The 27,049-nt window shown below is 40.3% G+C and overlaps 1 protein-coding gene across 1 annotated transcript in view; it reads right to left on the bottom strand.

The window, feature by feature from the left end:
• TDRD12 (tudor domain containing 12) overlaps window positions 1-27,049 on the bottom strand; it is an 82,151-nt gene that overhangs the window by 31,040 nt on the left and 24,062 nt on the right. The window contains exons 7-16 of the mRNA XM_029213062.1: window positions 22,416-22,605; window positions 21,888-21,977; window positions 12,269-12,366; window positions 10,415-10,491; window positions 7,472-7,552; window positions 6,009-6,069; window positions 5,563-5,670; window positions 3,222-3,407; window positions 1,197-1,356; window positions 588-715 (exon numbers count right to left, since the gene is read on the bottom strand). Of these exons, the coding sequence (XP_029068895.1) occupies window positions 588-715; window positions 1,197-1,356; window positions 3,222-3,407; window positions 5,563-5,670; window positions 6,009-6,069; window positions 7,472-7,552; window positions 10,415-10,491; window positions 12,269-12,366; window positions 21,888-21,977; window positions 22,416-22,605 (1,179 nt within the window). The remainder of the gene's footprint in view (window positions 1-587; window positions 716-1,196; window positions 1,357-3,221; window positions 3,408-5,562; window positions 5,671-6,008; window positions 6,070-7,471; window positions 7,553-10,414; window positions 10,492-12,268; window positions 12,367-21,887; window positions 21,978-22,415; window positions 22,606-27,049) is intronic.

The raw sequence follows: 27,049 nt of genomic DNA, 5'->3' as shown, positions 1-27,049 counted from the left end.
ACAATGCTGTTCACCGAAATGCAAGTTACAAACTAATACATAAAATAGGGTAACAGTAACAATCATGCTAGAGAACAGTTGGTAGCAATACTCACAGTGCTGTTCACTGAAATGCAAGTTACAAACTAATACATAAAATAAGGTCCTGATATTATTAATTATATGTATCAATAGACACAGGAATTACAAAAAGGAAAGAAATACTCTAAAACAGTAACAGTGGTTACGTAACCTCTGAGCATAAGATTATGGATGTTGGGGTTTTTCCAGGGTTCTTCTCTATTTCTCAAATTTTCTAAAATAAAAGTATTGCTTACATAACCAGAAAAATATTGATTTTAGAAAATGTCCCTGGGGAAGAAATTCTGCTCTTCAAAGAGAACTTTAACATTGGGTAGAAAATTCAGATAAATGTTCTGTCCTCTTGATTATAGCAGTTAAAGGGAAACATTTTTTAGATTAACCAGCTTCTTCCCAACTAGACACGTTTCCTGACTCCTAAAAGACTTTAATTTTACATAGATATATATATATAATATATATATATTTCTGAGTAGTAATGACATCTAAATAAATGCCATACTTACTTGTTCATTAGCTTCAGAGAATAAGACTTCCACCTCATCCAAAATCAGATGACAGAGTCTAAGAAATAACAAGCTTTGATATTTGAGAAGTCTCAGGAGGCTATGTGGTGTTGTAACAATTACATTGCCTACATTTTAAAAGAAAACACAGTTAACGCCTTAGATTTTCCACAGGTTTTTCTAACGTTTCCTTTGCTAAGATTCCACATACTTTCTAGAAATGCCTTTCAATGAAATAAACCCTGTGTTTCTTCCTCAGGTGGGTGTGAGAAGAGGCCTGCCCAGGCTGCCCCTGTACTGTCTGACTAAATACCTGCGCTCCCACCAGGTTTTGAGCTCCTGAAAGGCAGGGGGTGGTTTTAGTCAACAGCTAATGAACAGTAAGTGTTTAATAAATCGTTGATAAATGAATGAAAAGACTTAGCTTTCTCAGTAAAACAGATGTAAGCCAAGAGTAAACCTTCACCACCAACACTGATCGGTAACTGACAAGTGAGGTCTGGCTGCTCACCACACAAGCCCCGCGTCAGTGCTGGCTCCCAGGCCTGCCTGAGCAGGCTTCCACTGTGTTCTCTACGGAAAACCAAATAGCTTGGAAAGGATGCTTACACCCACTTGGAAGCTTCATATTTTTGGCTTCATCTTTGTGGAGTCCGATTGTTAATACCACAGGATGAACAACAGGCCTGGAGGACATGCTATAGTCTCCCAATAATTCAAAAACTAACTGGGCCTTTTTCCACCCAGGGCACACGATGACTGCCAGAGGCTGCAAAGACAAATAAAGTCACATAATTTTGGACAAAGGTTAAGAATCAAAGACACGCAGAACATCCCCCTGTACACAGTAAGCACTATGAGTTTTTTGCTATCATCACTGTCATGCAGGTCAGAAAAGTCAAAATATAATTTCACTAGAATGGATTCAGACACACTGACTCAGATTCTGCTAGGGCTTAAACTATGCACAAGTATTAAATCATTTAGCCCTTAAAGTCCCCTTACAGGGTGAGACCTATTACTACCTCATTTCACAGATGAGGAGCCTAAGGGACAGAAAGGTGAAGTTTGTTGCCCAAGGCTGCACAGCTAATATTCAGCAGAAGCAGGATTCAAAGCCAGGCAATCCGGCTCCAGGCCTGCTGCTGCTAAGCACAAGGATGAACTGCCTCCTGGAAGGGGCCCCGAAGAAGGTTAACATCACTCCCTTAGGAGATTAAGTTCCCTACTGCAACATCTGACCCCCGCCCTCCACTATCCCACAGATATCTCTCGATATCTGCCTGCCAAACACCTTCCTGGACACATGCCCTCAATTAACTGAAGACAAGAATGAGTCTCCTCTTTTTTTTTTATGCAGACGCAGGCAAGCGCCTGCTTCCAGGGCTCACGCCTAAATGCAGACTGACCCTGGAGATGCGGAGAAAGCAGAATGGACACAAGGGTCAGACCTGGACATTCCTTTCTGGCCCGGCCAGGGGTCTATCTCAACACAAGCTGCATCTCATCAGTGGGCTCCGCTGCTACCTGACTGAGTGATACAAATGTATCCATTTAATATTATTAAGTCAATACATCGTAACGTAGCCAACACGGATTTCCAAAGAGAACTCGTTAAACTACATGGCATAATCAGAAAAATAAACTAGTATCTTTCCTAAGATGAAATTCGAATTGTCTTCTGTACTGCTATTTTTCACCTTATAATGAGTGATGGAACCATCTGCAGTGTATCTTGGGAGAAGATCTGAGACGGGTCTCATACACATCAATTCACCTAACAGCCAAAACCCCAGCAAAGCAGATGTCACTCACTCACCATCATTTGACCCTCACATCCAATTTCTTTCCTTTCCACCATCCTTCTCAGCTATTAACTGATTCTTATGAGTGGGAAAAATAAAGTGGGATCATAAAACAGTGTGGGGTTCTGTGAAGATAATTTAAAGAAGAGGGACAAGATGAGAGAAATCCTAAATTCAAGTCCCACTTCTTGTCACACTTGTCAGCAGGTAAGAACTTTTACCAGTAACTTTTCATGAGCTTAATTTTCTCATCTATAAAATAGTGAAAACAGCACACGGCATGACCATCTCAAGGGTCTGCCATGATAATTACGTGAATCGAATCAGTTAGATAATTCTATAAAGTGTACAGTCATCACTAAAAGCCAGGACTCTCCCAACTCAGCCGATGGCTCACAACTAGGGGTTCTCGGTAAGAATCAGTGTGAGAGAATCAGTGACTGTGTTGAGAAAAGAGTTTCTCATAGGACGGTCTCTGTTCTGCCAGGTTTTTTTTGTTTGTTTTTTGTTTTTGCTTTTTGGGTTTTTTTTTTGCGGTACGCGGGCCTCTCACTGTTGTGGCCTCTCCCGTCGCGGAGCACAGGCTCCGGACGCGCAGGCTCAGCGGCCATGGCTCACGGGCCCAGCCGCTCCGCGGCATGTGGGATCTTCCCGGACCGGGGCACGAACCCGTGTCCCCTGCATCGGCAGGCGGACTCTCAACCACTGGGCCATCAGGGAAGCCCCCTGCCAGTTATAATGTAACTTAAACTTTACCAAAGGTTAGGTGTCAAATTTAAAATAAATATTTAATCCATTTTGTTGTTAAACAAAAATGTCTTCAACTTACTCCATTTCTACTTGGTAATGACTTGTAGCAGCCCCCTGTTTGCAAAATCGTAAGCAGTGGTGGAAGGTACAACAAAGGGTCATTTCCACAATGAGAAATGACCACCATGTCACAGCCACGTGCTATGGGAGGCCAAGAGTAAGATTCAGTGTGGCTGGGGCCCGGAAACTTATTTCTTTGAAGAGCCTACAAAACATCAACAACAACCAAAACAACAATAAAACCCAGAAAACAAATAAACTTCTCATTGCTCACTTTACCCCAATAACGAGTATACATTGTTTAATCTGGTATTATCCAAGACCTAACTTAACAAGTGCCCCCTGAATCTTTTCCAGCAACAAACTCCTGCTCAAAAGACTCTAGCTTTTCTGGGCTCCCAACTGAAAGGATCCAATAGGCAGAGTCTGTCGAGGCACGAGGTGCGTAACATTTCACCGCAGCAAAGGCGTGGCTTCCCTTCCTCCTGATAAGCTGCTGGTGCACCAGCTCCACTTAGAAAGTTTTTTAAAAACTTGCCTTTGTTTGCTTATCTTTCTATGTAATTCGCTGTCATCAAGACCTCCCAAATGTTCCACAGAGGGGAGTTCTCCAGCCACACCGATGAGATCTGCCAACAGGCTGAACTCATCAGTACCGTCCTCTCTCTGAAGGTCTCATCCCCCGGCCCTGAACCCCAGCTGCACTCGGGACTGGGATTCCCCTGCAACATCACCCTTTTTGCTGCAGCTTTCTCGGTTGAACTTCTTGGTTTGGTGGAGAACAAGTTTCGGCAGCTTCTCGACAAAGGGTACAGGGGAAGGAAATCTGAGATTCTGCACGTGTGAAAATGTCTTCATTCTATCCTTACACTTCAGTAATGGTTTGAGTACAGACCTCTAGGCTGGAAATAACTTTTCATGAGAATTGTGGAGTCACTGCTCCTCTGCTGAACTGTGGGAAAGTCTGAAGTCATTCTGATTCCTGACCCCGCCGTGGGATGGGTTTCTTCTCTCCGGAAGCTTTCACGATCTCTGGATCCCTCCAGTTCAGATGCTTCGTAGCAACGTGTCTACGCTCCTGCTCCTCGGTTGTGCTGGGTCTCCGGTCGGCAAACCCTCTTAATTTAGAAAGTCATATCCATTAAGTAAGGAAAGTGTCCATGTGTTATTCTCAGAATTTTCGGTCCTCTGCCGTCATTCTTGCTAGAAATCCCACTCAGATACGAGACCTCAAATTGACCCTCAAATTCTCTTTCCCCCCCCATTTCCATCTCTTTGTCTTTGTGTTCTACTTTCTGATTGTTAACTTCTATCTTACCTCTCATATCTACTGTTTTTTTATTTCCATAGCATTTTTAATTTCTAAGAGCCCTTTTTATCTCTGACTGTTCCTTTTGTTTTTAGTAGCACCCTATTATTGTTAAATCCAAGCAATATCTTCTCTTATCTCTGAGGATATCTATTTTCTAATGTTTTCTTCCACTCCTTAACACTGTTTGTTTCTTTCAGAGTTTGTTTTGGTCTTTTTTTTTTTTTCCCTAGGTTAAGGCTTTCTTCCAGTGTCCAAGGATCCCTGATGTCTGCTCACATCGAGGACACTGAAAGCTGACTATATCCGCAGGCAGGGCAGAGCTCATCACCATGTGAGCGTCACATCACTGCAAGGAGACAGGCAGCGAGCATGCATTTTTACTGAGAGGATTCGAAAACAGCATCACCGCAAGGTCATTCTCTAGCGCCATTCGGTTTCTCCAAACAGAGCCTCCAATCTCCTTCCTGAGAAACTGGCTGAAGATGTTCAGGAAACAAGGCAGGGAGTTCACTGCCCTCCCCGTGTCACTCCTTCCTCAGGTGGTCAGCCATCCTGGCTGCTTCTTTTCCATCTTCCAAAAGCCTGTAGAAATTTCTTGTCCAATAAAGGCTCCGCTCTCATTCTATTCATGCTTGTAGTTTTTTTGTTTTTACTTTTTTTCAATATCAAGAGGGAAGTAGATAAAGATTTATGATCTAAACCGATGATCTAAGTGAAACCACAGGTCTATAACGCAATTCTGAAAAGAGTACTAAGAAGTACATTCTAACTGCCCTGACTACTTGTGCCCCTTCTAAGCCCCTTTTCAGAGGCGCATTTGAAAACTTATTTCAGAAAAGCACTTAGGTTTCTCCACAAAAGAATTATTCACTTATAAGAAGTTAACCTCGACTTTAAGAATAAATGAGAAATTAATAATAAAATCTTAAAAGAAAATTTCAAAAGCAAAGAAATTATATAAATGCAAACTTAAAACTGTTTTATAAAAAATCTTTCTATGTTAGAGCAGGTCAGTCCTCCTTCACAAGCCTGGTCTGAGCCCCGTCACCTTTTTCAGGTCTGCCGAGAGTGGCGCCGTGTTGATGGACAAGCAGGGCTCGACCCTGGTCCGCAGAACGACCAAGGGCAGCCGGGAGCCTGACTTTAGCTTCTGCAACTAAGAACACAGATGTCAGATGGCTCTGCCCTGTGGTGTTAGCACAGAATACCAAGAACTTTATGGAAATAAAGAAGATATAAGAGTTTGGTTTCCATGTAAAACCCTAAGTTTATACGCTTATAAAAACCCACCAAAATTACCAAAATAAAAGGAAGATTATCCATTACCCAAAAGAGCCATGTCTCTAAAGCAATAATCCATTAGATAATTTCTAAAAGGGTATCTTCAGGTAAAGTCCTCCATGCAAGGAGTTTCTCTTCATATCTCAAATCTTGAGGGAGGAAGGGGAAGGATTTAAAGAGTAAACAGTTTTCTCTTGCGGGTGTTTGCCATACCTGCTGCAGATCAGAGATTCCATCGGCTCTCAAATGATCAGGATTTAGAAACTGCAATAACCTGTAAAATAAAAGGATACTTTGAAGAAGAAAGGAGTGTTTATATTTCTTCAGCTGAGCTATTATTCTAATTCTTCCTCGACAGAGGTAAAATGAACTCTGCCTCCCAAGGCATGGCTATGACATTCCTGCTTGTTCTGTTTTGCCTTGTCTATTGCTACATAAGGGGCCACGGGGGTCTTGCCAGTCTCATGCTTGCCCCCTCTCCCTCCCCCACTGGGCCCTGCTCTGTGGACACAGCACTGCCAATCCCAGGACCACTTGCTCTGGACATGGAGAAAGACTGCATGATCACTAGGTCATCTCATGTTTCTTCTGAGAAACCCACTGCCTCCTTCCTTTTTTTGCTGTTCGATCTTTAATCACTTCAAGGTTCCCTGGAACCCACCACAGACTGATAGAATAACTGATGTCATTTCACCAGTGGGTTCTAAGTAAAGGGCATGTAGCTAAAAGAAATGAGCTGCGTGGATAACCAAGGTCTTTGGTTCCAAGGAAAATAACCTGTTGTAGCACCACAACTTTCAGGTATTAGGTGGAGGGATGCCTGGGTAAGAGGATGTCAACTCTGGTACATTAACAGCCACCCCCAGATCCACGGGCTCCATGGCAGCCTTCAGAGCCCTCGGCCCTGGACACGGTGAGGACCTCCTGCTGGGCAAGGGGACATCACAGGGCCACAGAGTGGCCTCTGGGAAGTCGGGACACCAAAATGGCTGTAGGGTCAACACCCTCTCCCCAGTCATCTCAGGCCAGTTAGTGGATGCAGTACAACCTACCCACTTCTGAACTGTCTCAAACACTTTGTCACTCTGGTGGTTTTAGAGCAGCCACAGTTACTTGGAACGTAAGAGCATTTTTAAGCTAGTAGGGTAAGAAATCATAAAAATTGGTAGGAAAATATTTTGTAGACTAAACAAGTATAAAATGAAGTGATCGCTCTATTGTTAACACCTTGTAAGTGAATACTTTGTGAATCTGGCAGGACAAAAAAAACGCCCAAAATCCTGAAGTTCTACACTGCAAATAATTAAACAGTTTCTCCAGCAGGTGGTAGATCTATTTAACGTCAGAAAACTGGGAAGAAAGCAAGCACCAACCCATATAAAATCAACAGCCCCAAAAGATCAACTATATATAATTTGTTTCATAAAACTGTTCACTTGACAAGAGAATCAGGAACAGGAGGTAGAGCATGACTATTTACGGTGGAACAAAGCTTTAAACAGAAAAATCTACTCTAGCAAATGGAAAAGCAAAAACGTGTGTGTATATATATTTATTTACTTTATGGGAATGCAGGTTTGAAATTAATAATAAAATCATATTTTCAATTCTTCCTGCTTATACTGTTTTTTACAATTATTTCAATTAAAAATTTAGGCCAAGAAAAAAATCCGTACTTCACACAGCCGTTCTTCTCATTGTATCCTTTCTTCTCAGCCAATCTAAGTGGTTTCTCATTTGACTTCCGACATAGAGCACTAGAAATCAAAAATTTTTATTAAAATTTCTGAACCCATTTATCCCCAACCTCAAAATACCGTTATTTTCTGGGAGACAATTTAAGAAGTTCCACTGGAATAAGCTGATCAACTTCAGTAAATTCTGTGAGAACTGAAACTGAGTCCTTTGAGTATGAAAACCATTTTGACAGTCCTGGGCTGCCAAGAGCGAGCAAGCCCACTACATCCTCTCTTCCTTACTGATTACAACTAGAAACTTGGGATGAAGTACGCAACTACTACAACTAAAACGTGAAAAGCCACCAGAGCTATGGAGAGTTTCCTGGCTTTCCCTTGGTGTTGAGCTGAGGGCAGCCTGAGTTGCAGAATGGCGTAGAAGATGCAGACATCAAAAACCCTGAGAGAAACTCTCTACCATCATCCCTTAGTATCTACAGGAGACTGGTTCCAGGAGCCCTGCGGATACCGAAATCCACGGATGCTCATATAAGATGGTGCAGTACAGTCAGCCCTCCGTACCCAAGGGACCTGTGTCAGTGCGGATGCAGGAGCTGTGAATAAGGAGGGCCGACTGTATTTCAAGCCAGAGAAAAGGGAAGGGCCTTAAACCAGAGGATGATGTAAGGAATCCCGACTTCTCTCTTCTCTTCCTCTCCTGGCCCTGCCCCAAGGGCAGCTCTGATCACGGAGCTGCATGCTGCAGTGGTAACGGCAGTGTGGTCACTTAAAACCCTGAGAGAAAACTCCTCCCTCCCTCTAAGGAACCAGGAAATAGGGACCCAGTAGTCTAAAGACTGTACAAGGAAAATCCCCCTCATTTTTCCTCTCTTATTTCTATTGCAATTTTATTACACAAGCAGCCCCAATCACACAGAACTGCATGGTAGCTTCTCCACAAGAAACCATCTACCTGGTCAGAGGAACAGAGAGAGAGAGCATCTAGAAAATGGCGAATGTGAGGAAAATCCTGGGGGAAAAAAAAAGAGATAGAGAGCTGGGTGGCGGGGAGGGGGGGGGGATCCCTTATTTCTTTTTATGGCCCCAAAAGAAGTCCCACGCTCACCCCAAGTTGAGCGTATTCAGAACAGACCCAAAGCAGTGTACCAAAGACTTAGCAACAGTGCCGCAATCACCACCCACGGCAAGTGAGACAGAGTTTGAGGTCTGAACCTTAAGGAAGTGATGACCTCCTGCTAAAACAAACAACAAAAACAACAAAGTTAACATCCTCCAGAGGATTCTAAACCAGAGTCTCATACCATAATATTCAAAATATCCAGGATGCAATCCAAAATTACTTGACATACAAAGAATCAGGAAAATCAGACAGACTGTAGAGGGAAAAGATAATCAACAGGTGCCAACCCCAGCACAGCTCAGAAGTGTGAATTATCAAGCAGCTCTTATAACCATGCTCCATAAGAAAAGGAAAGGGGAGCACTGTTGAACGGCATGATAAGAACTCTCCTTTCTTCTCAGCAAAAAAAAATACAGATTAGAAAAAAATTAAATAAAAATTTTATTTAATTATAAAATATAATACATCAAATAAAGAATTCACTGGATGGGCTTAGTAGCAAAATGGAGATGACAGAAGAGTCAATTAAACATAGATCAGCAGAATTATTAATATGACAAACAGCAAGAAGAAAAGGTTGCAAAAATGAACAGACCCTCAGGGACATTTGTCTCATAAGAGTCTCAAAAGGAGAGGAGAAAGAGATGAGTGCAGAAAAAATATTTGTAGAATAACAGCTGAATACTTACCAAATTTGATGAAAAGACAGAAACCTACAAATGAAGAACCCTAATGATCCCCAAGCATAAGAAACGTGAGCAAAACTACACCAAGACATGTGATACAATAATTAAATTGTTCAAACCAGCAATAAAGAGAAAATCTTAAAAGCAGAGGAAAAAGACATGCTGCACACAGAGGAACAAAGAAAAAAGACGATGGTAGATTTTGCACTGGTAACAATATGAGCAAGCAGATGGTGGAGCAACATCTTTAAAACACAGGGGAAAAGAAATTTAAACCTTGAATTCTGTCCTTGCAAAGGTTTTGTGTTTTTTTTAAATGAAGCTCAAATATTTTTTCAGACACACAAAAGCTGAAAGAATTCATCACCAGCAGACCCATAATACAAGAAATAGTAAAGGAAGTCCTTCAGGTAGAAGGAAAATGGTACCAGATGGAAATCTGCGTCTACACAAAAACTGAAAAGCATGGATGGTAACTACGTGGGTAAATATATAATTTTTTTATTATTTATTTAAATCCTTCTAAAAGAAAAATCACTGCTTAAATACAAACAATAATAGATTCCAGCATTTATAACAAATGTATAAATAAAATGTATGACAACACTAGCATAAAGTTCAGAAGGGGAGAAATGGAAGCTTCTCCTTTTAAGATCTTACACTATATGTGAAATGTGTAACATTACAATACATCCTTTCTGTGATCTCATTAGTATCACTGACATGGATCTTGATGAGGACAGGGTTACAAAGTCTTTGATGCTCATCTTCAAAAATATAACAGACCATTCTTTGCTTTCCACCAACTTGAACTGCCATCTGGCCCACATTTACCCATCCTTTACATCAAGACAGTGTCACTGGACCTGCCTTACAGACACAACTTTGTCTGATAAGGTAACAAGGAGACAAGAATCACTACCACTTTTTGGTCAACGGTGCTGCTAGCCAGTTGTCAAACATTTTAATTTTAAATTAATATATGTTTAATCGATATTTCCAAGGTCACTCTTTTTTTGAAATTGAATATTCTTCTATCATCAATCTTACAGAATGCTGTATAAAACAATATTATACTTAAGTCTCTAGTCAATTACACTGGTTTTCAAATCATACCTTGCTGCTGGTATATCTGGATCGGCATACATGGTTATGCCTCTTTTCATTGGCCAATACACTGAAGACTCAACGCACTGTAAAACAATTTTTTTCAGAAAGAATAATTATGCTAACATGATATACATTCTTGAGGAACCAAAATTCCATGGGAGTTATTCTCATAGACAACCATCCCAGATAACATTCAGGCAACACAGATATGAAGAGACCAAGAACTGGAGAGGTGGGTGATTATGCCACTGCTATAACCACTAGATTGAAATATCCAAATAGCAGGCAGCTGCCTTTTCATATAATCAGTATTTAAAATGTCCTGGAATTACTTTCACCTGTCTTTTCAAAAGACCTGGAGGGACAGGTTAGACTTGACCTTAACTATCAGAGTGTCCCATAATTCCAGATTTTTACACCCTTGTTAAAATGAGAATAAATACCTAATTTTGTAGAGTGGTCAGTAAGCCAAGAACAAGGATTTGAGTTTAAAAGTGTCTCCCACTTGGAAATTTTATTTATAAGCCATGATTACTAAATCTTTATAAATTTAAGTAATTTTTTTTTTTTTTTTTTTTGTGGCGATACGCGGGACTCTCACTGTTGTGGCCTCTCCCGTTGCGGAGCACAGGCTCCAGACGCGCAGGCTCAGCGGCCATGGCTCACGGGCCCAGCCGCCCCACGGCATGTGGGATCTTCCCGGACCGGGGCACGAACCCACATCCCCTGCATCGGCAGGCGGACCCTCAACCACTGCTCCACCAGGGAAGCCCCAATTTAAGTAATTTTTTAAAAGTCTCTTCCGGACTCACATATTCCTTTTGGGAAACCCTTACTAGATAATACATGCGTCTGCTATGAAATACATAAAACACAAAATCATATACAGTGAAAATTAAGACTTCAAGAAAATTAAACCACCTAGGTTTTCTATGCCTACCTAGAGCTATCTCCTTATTTTCAACATGGACTTCCAGAAATACTCAATGCATTTCAAGAGTATATAGTATATATAACATTGTATTTTGTTTTTTGTGTTTTTTTTGCGGTATGTGGGCCTCTCACTGTTGTGGCCTCTCCTGTTGTGGAGCACAGGCTCCAGACGCGCAGGCTCAGCGGCCACGGCTCACGGGCCCAGCCGCTACACGGCATATGGGATCTTCCCGGACCGGGGCACGAACCCATGTCCCCTGCATTGGCAGGCGGACTCCCAACCACTGCGCCACCAGGGAAGTCCTGTAGCATGTTTTTTAACATGAAGAATAAAGCATGCTTTTTCTTTTCACTTAGTAATATCTCTGGGAGTTAACAGTATACATTGCAGCTCATTAATTATTTCCAGTTCTCCTTCTGGCTAATCAGCAGGAATGTACGTTTATGATCCTTTGCAGTTACATGATCATATGACTTGCTTTAACCAATGATACATAATCAGAAGTGACATGTGTCACTTCTGGGTAGAAGGACTTTATAGCAGGTTCACAATTCTCTTTTCCCTTTATCCCCCGCCACTACGATTATGATGTTCTAGGTGATGAACCCAGGTCCCTGAGTAAGGATTATATGGAGCAGAACATTCCCCCAGCTTCAAGAACGCATATTGTATGACTGCAAAACAAAGTTTTTTTGTGTTAAGCTACTAAAGTTAAACAACAACAACAACAAAAAGAACAAGGACTTGACAAGGGAGGAGCTGGAGTTACCCTGTTCTTTTGAAACAGAGCAAACATGTAAACTTATATTTTTTCATGAATGAAACTATCATAGCCATATTTTTGGTTCCTAGTAGATTTTAAAGGAGAATATTCTAAAATGAACATTATATGAACTTTGTATTTAATGAACATTTAAAAAGACCACCTTATTTACATCTTTTAAGGAGACGCACTGTTGTTTCTTTTCTGATTTTTTTTTGGGTGAATCTCTCAATGAATCCGTATTACACTTTATAGCTGTATCTGCAAAATACAAATAGTAATAAAAATTATCTTAGAAAGTGTTATTAATAAATAGAAAATAGGACAAAAAGGATTATACTAGGGCTTCCCTGGTGGCGCAGCGGTTAAGAATCCACCTGCCAATGCAGGGGACACGGGTTCGAGCCCTGGTCCGGGAAGATCCCACATGCTGCGGAGCAACTAAGCCCATGCGCCACAACTACTGAGTCTGCGCTCCAGAGCCCACGAGCCACAACTCCTGAAGCCTGGGTGCATAGAGCCCATGCTCTGCAACGAGAAGCCACTGCAATGAGAAGCCCAATCACCGCAACCAAGAGTAGCCCCCACTCACCACAACTAGAAAAAGCCCGCGCAGAACAACAAAGACCCAACAACACAGCACCCCCCCCAAAAAAAAAACCTTAAAAAAAAAAAAAGATTATACTAAAAAAAAGTACTATTGTAAAACCTTAATATATAAAATTGTTATGGAATAGGATTTTGTGTTATACTTTACTTGAGGGGATTAAATTTAAAAATCTTGTTTCAACCTTATTATTAAAAATGTTTTATAAATTCCTTTAATGGCTAAAAATTAACCATAATTTATTTTCCCAACTTGGCAGAATCTATTTTGCAAAGGTCACAACGTGACTCCCAACACATGCTATTCTTACAATGTGATCTTCACACTTCTGCCACGGAGAGATGGGCTCATACTCCTTTCCCGACTGCCTGGGTGGGCTTGTAAACATGGAAGGGGTGTTATGTGACTTCCAAAGCTAGATCACAAAAACGTCACACACTTATGACTTGCTCTCTTTGATGCTCACTTCTGAAGCCCAGCCGTCACGTTGTGAGGAAGCCCAAGCAACCACATGGAAAGGCCACTACACGTATTTCAGATGACAGCCCCAGCTGAGACAAAGCAGACTTCAGATCAAAGAATATTATCTGAGATAAAAGGGTCATTTAATAATGACGCAGATCAATTCATCAAGAGGACATAAAAGTTCTAAACTTTCACGTACCTAAGTAACAGCCTCGAAATACATGAAACAGAAACTGATAGAATTGAAAGGAGACAAAAATAAAACAATTGCAAAGTTGGAGATATCAACAACCGTCCTTCAGTAGTTGATAGATGGGTTGACAAAAAAAAATCAATAAAGACGGAGAAGACCTGAACAACACTATCAACCAACATGACGTAACTGACCTTTATGTAACGCTCTCCCCAACGATAGCAGAACATACATTCTTTTCAAGTACACACACAGCCTTTTCCAAGTGAGACCATATTATGGGGCGTAATACACGTTTAATAAATTTTAAAAGATTCAAGTCAGGGCTTCCCTGGTGGCGCAGTGGTTGAGGGTCCGTCTGCCGATGCAGGGGACACGGGTTTGTGCCCCGGTCCGGGAAGATCCCACATGCCGCGGGGCGGCTGGGCCCGTGAGCCATGGCCGCTGAGCCTGCGCGTCCGGAGCCTGTGCTCCGCAACGGGAGAGGCCACAACAGTGAGAGGTCTGCGTACCACAAAAAAAAAAAAAAAAAAAGATTCAAATCATACAGATATATAATACCCAACTGAGAATCTGGAACAACTTAAGGAGTCAATAAAGATAGATAATACAAGCAGGAAAAAGAAAAGCGATTAGAATCTCCATGAAGAAATAAATGCTGTCATCTTATATTTGATTATTGTTATTTGTTGTTATTGTTGTTATATGATAAGAGTTGTTATTTTTCAGTTGGATTAGCATTTTACTTATTGTTATGATGGAGTGGTGAATTCCAAACTCCCTTTGAAATCTTATATTTCAAAACTCAATTTAACTTCCAGTTTTGATTCCAGCATGTAAGGAGTTTGGAATTCACCACTCCATCATAACAATAAGTAAAACGCTAATCCAACTGAAAAATAACAACTCTTATTAGATCTGACCTAAAAAATGAGGTTGCAGGGCAAACCTCTTCCCCCACAACTGGAGAGACAGATGCGGGAGACAGAGAATCACAACTGATGTGAGCAGAAATCTCCACAGGAACCTGCACTGGAGCAGGAAAATCTGAACTGTAATCGACCATTTCCTGGAGGCTCAGGGTGGGAAAGTAAGTTAACAGTTCCAGGAGGCCCCCAACACTTCTGTGAATCTTACCTACTGGAACTCTACCAGGTTCTCATAGTGAAGATCATATAAAAATCCCGTTGGGGCTGCCAGTAAGGGAGGGGAAAATTAACCAATTTGAAATATGTCAGCACATTCTGTTCTCAACAAGGCTGGGCCTCAGGAGGAACTAACCAGAGCCTGAACTACTGGGGCTTTACCAGAGACTAATCGCCTTGGGGGAGGGGAAATACCCCACTCTATCTATCGACCCCCTCCAGCCATCCTGTCCCCCCTAAAGCAGGAGAGGTGGAGGACTGAAAAGCACATGTGAAGGTCACAGCCCAGGGGCACAGGCCCCCAAAGATGGAGATCTAATCGTAGCATTACAGACCGCTTACCCTCCCTCTACATCTTACAACCGTATCTTTAAAGGCCTACTTTTCACCCAGTATATCATGTCTGGTTTTAAACAAAAAAAATAAATTACAAGGCATACCGAAAAGCAAAACAGGTGACAGTTTGAAGACATAGGGCAAATCAGAGCCAGAGTCAGACACAGCAGGGATGCTGAAATTATTGCACCAGAAATTTAGTACAACTATGATTAATATGCCAAGGGCTCTAATAGAAAAGCTAAACAATATGCAAGAACAGATGGGTAATATAAACAGAGACATGGAAATTCTAAGAAGAATCAAGGAGAAACGCTAGAGATCAAAAACACTCACAGAAATGAAGAATGCCTTTGATGGGCTTATTGGTAGACTGGACTCATGTGTGGAAAGAATATTTGAGCTTGAGGATGTGCACATTAGAGAAGGAATAAATGAAAACAGATGTAATAGATAACAGTTTGTTCAAAATAATAGTGACAATGTATTTAATTACTTATGCATACACACATAAAAATATATAAATATACATAAATTACACACACACCTATGTACCCTTATGAGTGCATGAAATGAATAACAACAATGATACGATGGACAGGAGGGAGGAATTAGGAATACTTTGTTATTATAAGGTACTAGCATTACCCGTAAAGAGGTATAGTGTTATTTGAAAGTGGACTTGGATTGGTTGTAAATGTATATTACAAAATCTAAGGCAACCATTCAGAAAAGTGAAAAAAGAAGTAAAACTGATATGCTAAAAAAGAAAACAGAGTCACATAAAATGCTAAATTAAAGCTACAAATGACAAAAAGTGGAAGACAAGAACAAAAAACAAAGGCAATGAACAGAAAATAGTAACAAGTTTGGCAGATATTAATCCAACTAAATCAATAATCACCTTAAACGGTATTGGCCTAAATACACCAAATAAAAGACAGAGATTGATATAAATCCTAGCAATGTCTTCTCAGGTCAGTCTCCCAAGGCAAAGGAAACAAAAGCAAAAGTAAACAAATGGAACCTAGTTAAACTTACAAGCTTCTGCACAGCAAAGGAAACCATCAACAAAACAAAAGATAACCTACAGACTGGAGAAAATACTTGCAAACAACACGACGGATAAGGGCTTAATTTCAAAAATATACAAACAGCTCATACAATTCAACATCAAAAAACAAACATACCAATTAAAAAATGGGCAGGGCTTCCCTGGTGGTGCAGTGGTTGAGAGTCCGCCTGCCGATGCAGGGGACACGGGTTCGTGCCCCGGTCCGGGAAGATCCCACATGCCACGGAGCGGCTGGGCCCGTGAGCCATGGCCGCTGAGCCTGCGCTTCCGGAACCTGTGCTCCGCAACGGGAGAGGCCACAACAGTGAGAGGCCCGCGTACCGCAAAAAAACAAAAACAAAAACAAAAAATGGGCAGAAGACCTAAAGAGACTTTTCTCCAAAGAAGACATACAGATGGCCAACAGACACATGAAAAGATGCTCAACATCACTAATCATCAGAGAAATGCAGATCAAAAGCACCATGAGGGACTTCCCTGGTGGTGCAGTGGTTAAGAATCCGCCTGCCAATGCAGGGCACACAGGTGTGATCCCTGGTCCGGGAAGATCCCACATGCCGTGGAGCAACTAAGCCCGTGCGCCACAACTGCTGAAGCCTGTGCACCTAGACCCCATGCTCCGCAACAAGAGAAGCCACCTCAAAGAGAAGCCCATGCACCAGGACAAAGAGTAGCCACTGCTTGAAACAACTAGAGAAAGCCCACGCATAGCAACAGAGACCCAACACAGCCAAAAAAAAGCACAACGAGATATCACCTCACACCTGTCAGAATGGCCATCATTAAAAAGTCCAGAAACAATAAATGCTGGAGAGGGTGTGGAGAAAAGGGAATTCTCCTACACTGTTGGTGGGAATGTAAATTGGTACAACCACTATGGAGAACAGCATGGAGGTTCCTTAAAACACTAAAAACAGAGTTACCATATGATCCTGCAATCCTACCCTTGGGTGTGTATCTGGAGAAAACCCTAATTCGAAAAGATACATGCACCCCAATGTTCACAGCAGCATTATTTACAATAGCCAAGACATGGAAGCAACCTAAATGTCCACTGACAGATGAATGGATAAAGAAGATGGGCTACATATATACAATGGAATACTACTCAGCCATAAAAAAGAATGAAGTAATGCCATTTGTAGCAACATGGATGGACCCAGAGATTATCATACTAAGTGAAGTCATGCAGAGAAAGACAAATATCATATATCACTTTTATGTGGAATCTCAGATATGATAAATGAGCTTATTTACAAGACAGAAACAGTCTGACAGACATAGAAAACAAACTTATTGTTACCAAAGGGGAAAGGGGGAGGGAGGGATAAATTAGGAGTTTGGGAGCAGCAGATATAAACTACTATATATAAAATAAACAGGGAACTCCCTGGAAGTCCAGTGGTTAGGACTCTGCTCTTCCACTGCAGGAGGTACGAGTTTGATCCCTGGTCAGGAAACTAAGGTCCTGCAAGCCTTGTGGCATGCCCCCCCCCAAAAAATAGATAAACAATGAGGTCCTACTGTATAGCACAATACAGTAGGCGATATTTCATTTTTGAATCTGTCTCCTAAGGCAAAGGAAACAAATGGTCTTTAATATATATAACTAAAACTAGAACTACCATATGATCCAGCAATTCCACTCCTGGGTATATATCCAAAGAAAAAAAAACCCACTAAGTTGAAAAGAAACATGCACCCCAATGTTCACAGCAGCATTATTCACAACAGTCAAGATACGGAAGCAACCTAAGTGTTCATAAACAGATGAATAAACAAAGTGTGGTGTATATGTGTGTGTGTGTGTGTGTGTGTACATACACACACACACACATATACACACAATGGAATATTACTCAGCCATAAAAAAGAATGAAAATTTGCCATTTGCAGCAACATGGATGGATTTATGCTTAGTGAAATAAGTTAGACAGGGAAAGACAAATACTGTATTATATCACTTACATGTGGAATCTAAAAAAATAAAATTAGTGAATATAACAAAAAAGAAACAGACTCACAGATACAGAGAACAAACTAGTGGTTATCAGTGGCGAGAGGGAAGTGGGGAGGTACAAAAAAAAAGGTAGTGTATTAAGAGGTACAAACTACTACATAAAAAATAAATAAGCTACAAGGATATATTGTACAGCACAGGGAATACAGCCAATATTTTATAATTACTATAAATGGAGTATAAACTTTAAAACTTGTGAATCACTATGTTGTACACTAGAAACTTATATGTATTGTACATCAACTAACTATACCTCGATAAAAAAATTTACAGCTTAAAAAAAAAAGCTGAAGTAGCTGTATTAATTTCAGACAGAGTAGACTTCAGAACAAGGAAAATTATGGATAGAAGCAGTATATAATAATAAGGGACCCAGGGACCTACCTGGTGGTGCAGTGGTTAAGACTCTGTGCCCCCAGTGCAGGGGGGGCTGGGGTTTGATCCCTGGTCAGGGAACTAGATCTCACATGCATGCGGCAACTAAGTTCACACGCCACAACTAAGCCTGTGTGCCGCAACTAAGGAGCCCTTGAGCCACAACTAAGGAGCCCGCCTGCTGCAACTAAGAAGCCCATGTGCCGCAACTAAGGAGCCCTTGAGCCGCCACTAAGGAGCCCGCCTGCTGCAACTAAGACCCAGCGCAACCAAATAAATAAATAAATAAAATAATAAAGGACCCAATTCTTCAAAAAGACATTACAGACCTTAATGTGTATGTGCTTAACAACAGAGCATCAAAATATGTGAGGCAAAAACTGATAGAATTGCAAGGAGAAATAGATGAGAACACTGTTAGAGTTGGAGACATCAACACCCCTCTATCAAAAATGAACAGATCCAGCAGGCAGAAAACCAGTTAAGAGTACAGCTGAATCCAATAGCACCACCAATCAACTGGTCTTAATTGATATCTACAGACTACTTCATCCTACAGCGGATTATACCTTCTTCTCAAGCTCAAATGGAATTTACACCAAGACAGACCACATAAAACACACCTAAATAAACTTAAAAGAACAGAAATTGTACAATGTATGCTCTCAGACCACAATGGAATTAAACTAACTTAATAACAAAAGGATAGCTGGAAAATCCCAAAACACTTGGAGATTAAACGACACACTTCTAAATAATATATGGATCAAGGAGAAATCAAGAGAAATTTTAAAACATTTTTACCTAAATGAAAATAAAAATACAACTTTTCAAAATCTGTGGGATTCAGCAAAAGCAGTAAAGAGCAACTGATATCGTTAAATGTTTATATTAGAATAGAAGAAAAATTTTTAATTAATAATATAAGTTTCCACCTTGGGAAACTAGAAAGGAACAGCAAATTAAATGTAAAGTAAGCAGAAAAAAGGAATAAAAATCAATGAAATTGGAAACAGGAAATCATCTGCCAATTGAGGACATGCTACAAAATAACTGGTCCATAATCTTCAAAAGTGTCACAGTCAGGAAAATCCAGGAAAGACTGATGAATGCTGCAGACCGAGGGAGACCAGGAATTGCACCAAGTGGTACTGAGCTGCATCTTTCTCCCACAAAGGAATTAGTGGGACAACTGGCAAAATTTCAATGGTAGCTGAAGGTTAGATGAGCACAATGTATCAGCGTTAATTTCTGATTTAGATGGGTTGTACCGTGAATATTTTTGAGAGTACCCTTATTTCTAAGAAAAACACACTCAAGTATTGGGGAGAGCTGGGGTGTTCCAGTCGGCAACTTATTCTCAAATGGTTTAGGATAAAATCAAGTTCTCCGTAATGCTCTCCAAGTTTTCTGGAAGTTTGTGATCATTTTAAATTAAAAGTTTTATTGAGAAAATGTAAGTAAACTCCGAGAAAACAGACTTTGATTCCTTTTCTGATGAATCCTAGAACAGTGCCTGACACATAGTAGGCGCTTCCTGAGTATCTGAGGACTGAAGATGTGTGGAACGGGAGTGTGAGAGCTAACCTGCAGCAGAATTCAGGACACGGTCTAGAATGCATAAGCCTGGGCAGAGTAAAATAATCATAAATATTTTAAAACTTAAAGATAACTGCCAAGATAAATAGCTAAGAAAAAATAAAAGGTTTACCTCTAGGGAGGGGCCTGGGTGAGAAGAAGCTGCACAAGAGAAAATTATTTTTCATTATAGCCTTTCTATACTGTTTGACTGTTCAGCCGAGTATTAAAAAGTACTACACTTTGATTTTTGAAAAAATAAGGCAACTTCAAGGAGAAGTACCAAAACTTAATAAAAATATAATTGGAATAGCTCCTCACAATAATTAACAAGAAAAAGGAAATCTCTGCTTGAATAAGTAACATCTAATAATTTTGTTTCTTACATGATAATCCAGTCACATCTCACATTAGCTTTCTTTTGTTTACCATCAACCTCTTCCTTTTCAAAGATATGCAGAGTTCATTCCAACACTGATTGTAATAAAGAAAAGTAGGAAACAATTATTGCCCAGCAATCTGGGGCTACTGGAAATAATATGTCTCTACAATGGAAAGCTGTACAGTGGTTAAACACCATCTAGGTGCCTGGTATTTTTCTTGCTCTTGTGGAAATGGAAAAAACAGAGATGGAAATGACACATTCCCGTTAGCTCCTTTCAGCAGAAATTCCCATCTGGGACCCCTACAGGAGGCACATCAGAATATGGGTGGGGGCCACACAGGCCAACATCCACCACACAAACTCTGCACAAGGAGAGCCCATCTGACCAACTCAGCAGTAGGGAATAAGGCCTCCCGGTGCCACAGAGGAGGGAGTGGACTGACAGAGTCTCACCTCAGAGAGGTTATACTGGATGCATTTGACCTAGAAAGAAGTGAAAAACCACTATGAAGAGGTAGGTATAGTAGGATCCCATTTCTGTAAGACACACCCTCACATCTGGAAAACTTTGGGAAAAAAACTGTAAAATTTTAATAAGTAGGTACATCAAAGGTGACAGGCTTTGAAAATTATCTGTATTTTTCTATGATGAACAACATTACCACGGTAATTTAAAAAATTTAAGGTGCATGGAATATTTTAGTTGACTAAAGCTTTAGTTTACTTGAGGTTTACAATGGATATATCTGAAATATCAACAGGTATACATACACCCAATGTAAGAGTGATCACAGAGGAATCACCACAGAGAGTGAGCCACGCATCAGAGTGGCTGGCATGTTTCACCCTTGCCCAACAAATCCAATTCATTAAATACCTTGGAGATATGGAATTAAAGACTAGATATGTCTGATTTCATAAATGCCTCTTATTGTTTTTTATAAATTTATTTATTTATCGTTGGCTGCGTTGGGTCGTTGCTGCACGTGGGCTTTCTCTAGCTGCTGTGAGTGGGGGCTACTCTTCACTGCGGTGCGCAGGCTTCTCACTGCAGTGGCTTCTCTTGTTGTGGAGCACGGGCTCTAGGTGCACAGGCTTCAGTAGTTGTGGCTCGTGGGCTCTAGAGCGCAGGCTCAGTAGTTGTGGCGCACAGGCTTAGTTGCTCCATGGTATGTGGGATCTTCCCGGACCAGGGCTCAAACCTGTGTCCCCTGCATTGTCAGGTAGATTCTTAACCAATGCGCCACCAGGGAAGCCCCCGCCTCTTTCTTATTTCTATGCATCCTATTGCTTAAAGTAAAAATCAATCATAAATCCATATGTGTATTCTGAAGACAAATAATAATCACTGGCCTGTGGCTGGGCTGGAATAAATCAGTCCTACACATGAACAAGTGCCTGTTATGTTCTTTACGTTATGGTAAAATCCCATGGACTGCAAGGCAAATTATCTTTGTCAGCACCTACATCATAAATTGGTTCCATTAAATTAAGGGAAAAAGAGAGAGAATTAGCACAGCCCTTCTAAACAACCCCTACAATCTTTAGATAGTTAAGAGTGTTCTTTTACGTTGCCTATGAAATGGAGCAAAAGAGAACTCACCCAGGATCCTAGCGGTTGGCCTGAGGTCACCGACACCCTTGGGCCACGGATGCTGGAGAGACTTGGCCAGAAAAGTTAAACCACTTGACTCTGACAGAAAGAATACACTTCAGGGTTAAAGCATGAAATAAAACCCAAAATACAAAAGTGGATGTAGAGAGAAACATTTAAAGTTGTTTCCATTGTCCGTGACTGAATCTTCTCATATTTTCATGCTAATAAATGGCTCTTTTTTAAAGTATCTAATCTTTAAATTACGAACATATGGACTTCTGAAAATATAACTCCATGTTAATAAGAAATTGACAATAGTTTTTTATCCTGTTCTCATAAAAACAAACTGCAGCAGCTCTTTTAGAACCTCAAAACTTGTAACAAACTCACCAGGATTAAAATTCAAATATTAAATTCAGAGTCGAAGTCTCTGCCTCCATACGGGGAAAAGTCTGTACAACAATTTATATCAATACGCTAAGATTCCTATAAATAAGACAGTTTAAGAGAAACATATTGGTGAAATCCACTCACTTTCCATCCTTTGAGAATCTTTTCCTTGCAAAAACATTGGCCAGAGAGTAAGTGCTGGATTGAGTTTACTGGAAAAGGATGCTGACTTTATATTCAATCTTGGTTTCTCTAAAGAATCAAGGTTTTTATTCTCCGTGGGTGATACATAACAAGCGAAGTTCTTTGCAACCAGATCATCGTTCACACAAACCTGTATAATTTTAAACATTTCATGAATAAGACAAATATACTCAGGTGACTGTTCAGAAAATATGCCAAACTTAACCGAAAATTTCAATCTTCAGAAAAATTATTTTATAGAACATAATTTGATAGAAATTGATCTCTTGACTTCTGTTCTAGTAACAGTGAACTAGATACTTCTGACCAACCTTCCTGATAAGAAAAACAGTAAGAAACGGTACAAAATCTAAAAAACGTCTACTTGAAAGTGCTTGAGAACTAACACGGCTTTGCCAGGTAAAGATCTGGGAAGAGGGTGAAGACAAAACACAAATCATAAAAGAAAAAACTAGATTTTATCAAAATTTTAAATTTCTGCTTTTCAAAAGATACTGTAAAGGGCAAACCACAGAAAAGGGGAAAATATTTTTAAATAATATATCTGGATGGACATGTATCCAGAATACATAAAGAACTCTCAAAAGTGAATATAAAGAAAACAAAACCAATTTTAAAATGGACAAAAGATACTAATGAAAATAGTATGGTATTGGCATAAAAACAGACACATAGATCAATGCAACAGAATAGACAGCCCAGAAATAAACCCACATATATATGGTCAATTAAATTATGAAAAAGGAGTCAATAATATATAGTGGGGAAATGACAGTCCCTTCAATAAACAGTGTTGGGAAAACTGGACAGCCACATGCAGAAGAATGAAACTGGACCACTTTCTTACACCATATACAAAAGCAAACTCAAAATGGATTAAAGACTTGAATATAAGATCTGAAACCATAAAACTCCTAGAAGAAAACATAGGTGATAAGCTCCTTGACACTGGTCTTGGAGATGATTTTTTGGATTTGACACCAAATGCAAAGGCAACAAAAGCAAAAATAAGCCAGTGGGACTACATCAAACTAAAATGCTTCTGCACAGCAAAGGAAAAGCACCAACGAAATGAAAAGACTCTTAATGAGAGAAAATATCTACAAGTCATTTGTCTGATAAGGGGTTAATATCCAAAATACGTAAAGAACTCATACAACAACAACAGCAACAAACAAACCAACCCCCAAATAATCCAACTCAAAAATGGGCAGAGGATCTGAGGATCTGGAAAGACTTTTTTCCAAAGAAGACATACAGATGGCCAACAGGTACAAGGAAAGATGCTCAATATCCCTAATAATCAGGGAAATGAAAATCAAAACCACAACGAGGGGCTTTCCTGGTGGTGTAGTGGTTAGGAATCTGCCTGCCAAATCTGTCCGCATGCAGGGGACACGGGTTCAAGCCCTGTTCCGGGAAGATCCCACATGCTGTGGAGAAACTAAGCCCGTGCGCCACAACTAGAACCTGCGCTCTAGAGCCCGTGAGCCACAACTACTGAAGCCCGCACGCCTAGAGCCTGTGCTCCATAACAAGAGAAGCCACCGCAGTGAGAAGACCACGCACCGCAACGAAGACTAGCCCCCACTCGCCGCAACTAGAGAAAGCCCGCATGCAGCAACAAAAACCCAAGGCAACCAAAAATAAATAAATTAAATAAATAAATAAAAATACAGTGAGGTAACACTTCACATCTGTCAGAATGGCTGTTGTTAAAAAGCAACACCAAGTGTTGGCAAGTATGTGGAGAAAAAGGACCCCTTATGCACTGTTGGTGGGAATGTAAATTGGTATACCCTCTATGGAAAACAGCATGGAGATGCCTCTAGAAACTAAAATTAGAACTACCATACAATCTAGCAATTCCACTTCTGGCTATTTATCTGAAGAAAATGAAAACATTAACTTGAAAAGATACATGAATCCCCATGATCACTGCAACATTACTTACAATAGCCAAGTTAATGGAAATAATCTAAGCTTTCATGGGTGGATGAATGGATAAATAAAGATGTGGTGTAAACATAAAATAGAGAGCTAGTGGGAAGCAGCCGCACAGCACAGGGAGATCAGCTCGGTGCTCTGTGACCACCTAGAGGGGTGGGATAGGGAGGGTGGCAGGGAGGGAGACGCAAGAGGGAAGAGATATGGGGACATATGTATAACTGATTCACTTTGTTATAAAGCCGAAACTAACACACCATTGTAAAGCAATTATACTCCAATAAAGATGTTTTAAAAAAATGTAGTGTATATACATATACCCAATGGAATATGATTTGGCCACAAAAAAGAACAAAATCTTTCCATTTGTGACAACACCTTAAGGACACTATGCTAAATGAAGTAAGTCAGAGAAAGACAAATGCTATATAATCCCCACTAGTATGTGGAATCTAAAACCAAAAGAAAACAAAATAAACAACAAAAAAAAAAACCCCAAGCTCATAGATACAGAGAACAGATTGGTGGTTGCCAGAGCTGGGGTGGGGGGAATATGGGGGGAAGGTGATGAACTGGGTGAATGGAGTCAAAAGGTGAAAACTTCCAATTACAAAATAAATAAGTCACGGGCATATAATGTACAGCATGGTGGCTATAGTTAATAATACTGTATTGCATATTTGAAAGTTACTAAGAGTAAATCTTAAAAGTTCTCATCACCAGAAAAAAATTCTGTAACGCGTGGTGATGGATGTTAACTAAACATTTTGCAATACGTATACACAAGTATTAAGTCATTGTATTGTACGCTTGAAACTAATATAATGTTGTATGTCAATTATACCTCAATTAAAAAAAAGGTAAAAAAATGGGTAAAAGATCTGAATACTTCATCGAAGATATACGGATTGCAAACAGCATATGAAAAGATATTCAACATCGTAAGTCACTAGGGAAATGCAAATTTAAACTACAGTGAGAGACCATGACACACCAATGAGAATGACCATAAAAGTAATGAAGAAGATGTGAAGGAAGTGTAACTCTCATTGCTGATGGGACTGTACAATGGTTAACCACTTCGGAAAACAATTTGGTAGGCTCTTAATACCTATACTATAACACTACCCAGAAGCGGGACTCCTAGGTATTTATCCAAGAAAAATGAAAGCACAGGTCCATAGGAAGACTTGTACATGAATCTTCACAGAAGTTTCATTTGTAGTTGCCCCAAAGGGGTCACAACTTAAACGTCCATCAACAAGTGAATGGATAAACACACTGTAGTATATCCAGACAATGGAAGGATATTGACAATTAAAGGATCAATGTGGATGTATCTCAAAATAATTTTGTGTGAAAGAAAACAAGCAAAAAAAAGAGAGAGAGAGAGAGAGAGAGAACACGCTGGGACACATCCTTGTGCTTCCTTCGGGAGCTAGAAAAGGACTGTTGACCCCATTTTTTCTTTTCTGGCAATTATGGCCTCATGCATCCACTGTAAGCTCTCTCTGCTGAGCATGCCTCTGCTCTTTTAACACCCTGAGGTAAAAGCAAGTTGTCATCCGAACACAGCCATACACACAGAGAAAGAAAAGCAAGAAGGAAGAAGCAGGTCAGTGGAGAACTTGTTTAAGAGACGTTTCACAAGACGGGTCCTGCTGTAGCCAGCATTCTGACATTTTTACCAAGTTGTAAAATAAGCAATGAAAAGTCACAGGCAAAATCAACAAGAATGTGGGGGAACCCAAAACACAACCCAAAGAGTAACAAATGAACCTTATTACAAATGAATAACACAATGACACTGAAGAGGGTAGGGAAGAAAAGAGCTAACCTAAGTAATTCTGCATCCAGGGCTGCATGCTCTAAGGCTAAAGACAAATTTCTTTTTCGCAAGAATGTGGGTTAGCAAGTCTGAAATTACTCTATGTGAATACTAGAATTAATCAAGTAACTATACTGTAGCTAACGCAGGTTTATTACTGTCAGAGACAGGTGTTAAGAATGAGGAGAGGGGAGGGGTAGAATGAACCCTGCAGCGCTGGATTGAAATTAGAGGTACCAGAGCTCTTAATATATATACAGATGGATAGATCTAGGAATAGATGTAAATGTTTGTGTAAGTGGGTTAACATACATACATGTCTTTCCTATCTGTCTGCTGAGAGGGCCTGCAATCAGTGACACCCCAGTAGTAATAATGAGCACACCTAGTGCCCTGATCTTAATATCTGAAGACCATTCTTCAATAAAAGGAACCACTCCTTGGAGAAGTGGCTGATTCTAGGGCTGGGACTGGAAAAGGACAAAATTAGCCTTGGAGCATCCTGTGGTACCAGAAAGCAGGAGTTTTCAACTATGATGGGACACACAGAAAGGACACATCGGCCACTTTGAAGAAGCTCCTAACAACTAAATCTGCAACAACTTGAGCAGGAAAATAATGATAATGGTGGATTATACCCTCAGAGTAAAATAAATATCCAAAGAGTCTATACTAAGATAAATTATTGAATCAATTAATAAATGGAAAGAAGGGTCAGCTCTTCCTCATAGATTCCAATTAAAAATGCAGAAGGCATGATGGAAATGGGCAAACACCACAGAAATAAGTTTTGCAGAGA

The sequence above is a fragment of the Monodon monoceros genome, unplaced genomic scaffold, assembly GCF_005190385.1.
Source record: "Monodon monoceros isolate NGI ecotype Baffin Bay Population unplaced genomic scaffold, NGI_Narwhal_1 Super_Scaffold_10, whole genome shotgun sequence".
NCBI lineage: Eukaryota > Metazoa > Chordata > Mammalia > Artiodactyla > Monodontidae > Monodon > Monodon monoceros.
This window is presented reverse-complemented; position numbering and strand designations above follow the sequence as displayed.